The following is a 3,795-nucleotide window of genomic DNA, read 5'->3' as shown; positions in this document are numbered from 1 at the left end:
TGCTCTTTGGGAACCACTTGATTTTGTACAGAGCAGGAAAATTGTCTACTCTTTGCACTTTGCACCTCCCCCACTGCCATATGCTTCCCTAAAGTTTCCTTTTACCATACTTGAAAGGACCACAGACTTTAATAGTATTCATGCATTTGAAGTGCTAGGCTATTCCCAGCTTCCTCTGTTGCTGCATTTATGATGAGAAGTAATGAAAAAAATCCAAGTTGTAAGATAACGTTAAAAAATGATTTTTAATGACAAAAATTTTAAATAAAAGGTAGTTTTTTAAAAAAGCATCTGACCTTAAATAAACTGAGGTTCAAGATCACAACCAGATTCAGGGGCTAAAAATAGGCCAGCCTCCTTTAGTGTCTAGGCTGAGAGAATTTAGTAGGTTACCACAGCAAACACTAAATTGTTGACACTCAAGGGACCTGAACAAGTTGAAACAGCGTCATTAAAAGGTCAAGTTAGTATAGAATGTCTTGAATTCAGATGTAATAGTAAAAGCAGACAGGGTAAAGACAGAGAAAGTAATGACTATCTTTACAGAGGAATATTTGCAATATTATGTGTGTGTGTGTGTGTATATATTCATATGTGTATTTTTGTATGTATATATATTGTATATTTATATATATGTAATATATATGTATATATGCCTGAAACATCACCCTATTACATGAATGTGAGTTTGTGGGTGTCCAGCACTCAAAACTTTGTCAAGCAGAGAACCTTTCTTCCTCGTTGTGGGGAAACTATGTTGCTGCCGAAGGGCAAAGAGAAGACGGGGCGGATGAGGGGGACACTGACGGGGCTGCTGGCGGGAGCTGCGGCAAACCAGAGGCATATGCAACCCATTATTCCCACCAAGACAAGGCTGCTTCTGCACTCTCTGGTTCCCACAACCCTCCACCGAAGTTCATTTCCCTTTCAGATCTTCTCTATGGGATTTAAATTTCTATTTGTGAGGCTAACGTTGGGGTAAGGGAATGGGGAGGGGAAGGCAAGGTGAGCAGTGCCTCAGGTCCAGCTCCATGAGGAAGGAAGGCAGGGTGCACAGGCAGGTTTTGGAGCACAGACCTCTTTCCCAACCCGGCATCTACTTCTTACCCTTGTGTGGTCTTAGGCATCTATATATTTTAACACTTTCTATGACAGTTTCCTTATGCATACAATGGATTTCACATGGTTGTTGTATTTTGTGCATTAGAAATAATGTATATAAGTGACTGTTACCTAGCAGGTGATCAATAAACACAATGCATCTGATAACGTTGACTACAAGACCCAGAGTCAGCAATGTCTTTGTTTTGCCTTTTTACCCTTGGTTCCAAGATCATACGCTACACACAGAACAGATACTAAAACTGGAAATCGCTCTACTGGCTCCTGCTGTCCCTTCCTCTTTTTCACAGCTTCACAGCAAATGACAGACACTGGCACTTCCATCCTCTTGGGGGATGCATGGATAAAGTGGTAGAAAAGATGGGCAGAGTGCTGGCAGCCACTCAGCAAACACCTGAGCCTCTGACTCCGTTCCCCGCACCTGTTCTGTTCTCAGGCCATTCCCAGCAGCAACCGAGGTTCCTGGGCCCACAGTACCCCCTGATGGCTAACATGGGGAACTTCTTTTCTCAATGATTCTTATCTTCTCTTAGTGAGACTCCCCCAGGCTTTGTTCATTCCACCATGGGCCATTCACTTCTCAGAAACGTTCTGTGGCCTCTGCCTTGCTATTTTTCTTTTTTGCTCAATTATTTCAGAAACATCTACCTCCCTTCCTGTTTTGTTTTTCCTTTTCTTCTATTTATGAATCCTCAAATTACTGTGGTTATGGTTGGTAAAAATAATAATAGGATGAGTGCATATGGCTATCAAGAAAAACCTTCTACATTTAGAAGTAAAATCAGACATCTCGAAAATCTTTTGAGAAATTGAGAGGGTTTTTTTTTTCAGAACCTGGACAAAAGATGCTCTGTACCTCCTGCTCTTTCTCTAACACTGAACTTTTCTTGACATTTTATTGTTTTCCTATTTATTTATTATTTTCCTATTTATTTAATGGCCACAGTTGTACTAGTTTGTCCCCTACTGTTTCATTACAAATATAAAATATTTTCCTAATTTGGTCATAACTCAAGGTAATTCTTGTACAGTATTTCTTTCCTTTCAAATGATTTCCATATTCATAGAATTACAACTATTTTCTCCTTTAAAATAAACAATACAAATTAATGAAGGTAGCAGGTAAATACCACCCATTCAATTTTAACATAATTCTGTGAAGATGGATTTTCTACCTAATATAACAATAATGATGTTATAAAATAGTTGTGTGATACAAACGTTATTTTAAATGTTCATTGAAAAACATTGAGCTGACATATTCACATTTTTCTGAAAAGATATTTGCTTTCTTATATACCTTTTGAATTCATAAAGTTTTGGAGGTACAAATTAGAACATGCAGTGTTAATGTTCTTGAAAGTATTACATTTAAATTGTTTTCTCAGGAACCAAAGAGAAAACACCAGAGGAAACATAACCAGCCTGAATTGTTTAAAATGTATTTTCCCTTTAATTAAATAAGAAACATCTGTCTAGGGATTTTGGAAATGAATGTAATCCATCCACACTCTGCCTGTACTAGTTTGCCTCCAATGTCCAATATTTTGAAAGAAAATTCTTTCTTTCTGTAAAGAATTAAACAGCAACATGGAGCAATGTCTGGGTCTTGCCTCAGGAGTTTGGGTACTGGAAATGCTAAGGATTGTCTATTCCCAGATCTGTCTTTGGGAAGCAACCAAATTCTCTCCATAATCAAGGTTAGGGTGTAACAGCTGTACTTCTCCAAAGCATCCACTCACCCTGAAAAGGCTCACCTCAGGACGGTGGGAAAACAGAGGTTACTAGGCTGTACGCAAACACTCCAGGTCAGAATACTGTTCCCTCTCTGGGAGTCACTGGCATTTTGCTCCCGCTCGGGCTTTAAAAAGCTGATTTATCTAGGAACCTGCACAGCCCACATCACAGACCCATCAGGCAGTCCAAATGAGTACGAAGAAACCGGGGACTTGACGCTAGGAAGGCTCTGGTTCTTTGAAACCAGGGCCCACGTTAAGAATGACAAATATCACTTACTGGTGGTGTCGAACGGTATCTGCTTGCACTGCGCGGACCCCTCGGCGGGCCAAGGACAGTAGTAGACGGCTCCCCCCTCCACGATGTCTGGCTGGCTGGTGTTGGCTTTGGGCGCTCCCACCAAGACACTGGCTCTGCGAAGGGGATGCAGAAAACTACTCGGTGGGCATCGGAACAACGCGCACGGGAGCTGCGGCGCGGGCCGCACGCCCACTGAGGCTAGGGTGGGGGTCGCGACAGCAATGCATTTCTGAGGGTGCCGATGGTCAAACATTCGTTCCCCTTGGAAACCTGCGGGCATCTGAACCTGGTCTGGAGGAGGGTGCCGAGAGTCCTAATTCTTCTCTAGGTGGAGCTGTGTATACAGTGAGGTGAGGGAAGGGGGTGGTTAGAAAAGCCAAGGACGGAGCCCAGCTGCTGTGGCGGGCGGGCTGCACTGGCGCTCAGACCGTGCGCTGGCAGAGGCTGCGGGTAAACACACCGTGTTGTGGCCGCTGCGTTAACGGCCTGTCTGTCCGCTCCCAGCTGGTCTTTGTACCTGGAAGTCCCCAAGACTGGCGCGTTTCCTGCAAGTGGCAGGTCTCTAGCTCAGCGTGCACAGCGCAGAGCAGAGGCCGGTGGCGGGGGCGGGACGGGACCGCACGCGGACAACGGGAG

At 43.5% G+C, this 3,795-nt stretch overlaps 1 protein-coding gene across 1 annotated transcript in view; it reads right to left on the bottom strand.

Moving 5' to 3' along the window:
* Nucleotides 1-3,795, bottom strand: part of ITGA8 (integrin subunit alpha 8) — a 201,994-nt gene that overhangs the window by 197,997 nt on the left and 202 nt on the right. The window contains exon 2 of the mRNA XM_006756159.2: nt 3,139-3,278. Coding sequence (XP_006756222.1) covers nt 3,139-3,278 — 140 coding nt within the window. The remainder of the gene's footprint in view (nt 1-3,138; nt 3,279-3,795) is intronic.

This window comes from Myotis davidii, unplaced genomic scaffold (genome assembly GCF_000327345.1).
Source record: "Myotis davidii unplaced genomic scaffold, ASM32734v1 scaffold494, whole genome shotgun sequence".
In the NCBI taxonomy this organism is placed as follows: domain Eukaryota; kingdom Metazoa; phylum Chordata; class Mammalia; order Chiroptera; family Vespertilionidae; genus Myotis; species Myotis davidii.
This window is presented reverse-complemented; position numbering and strand designations above follow the sequence as displayed.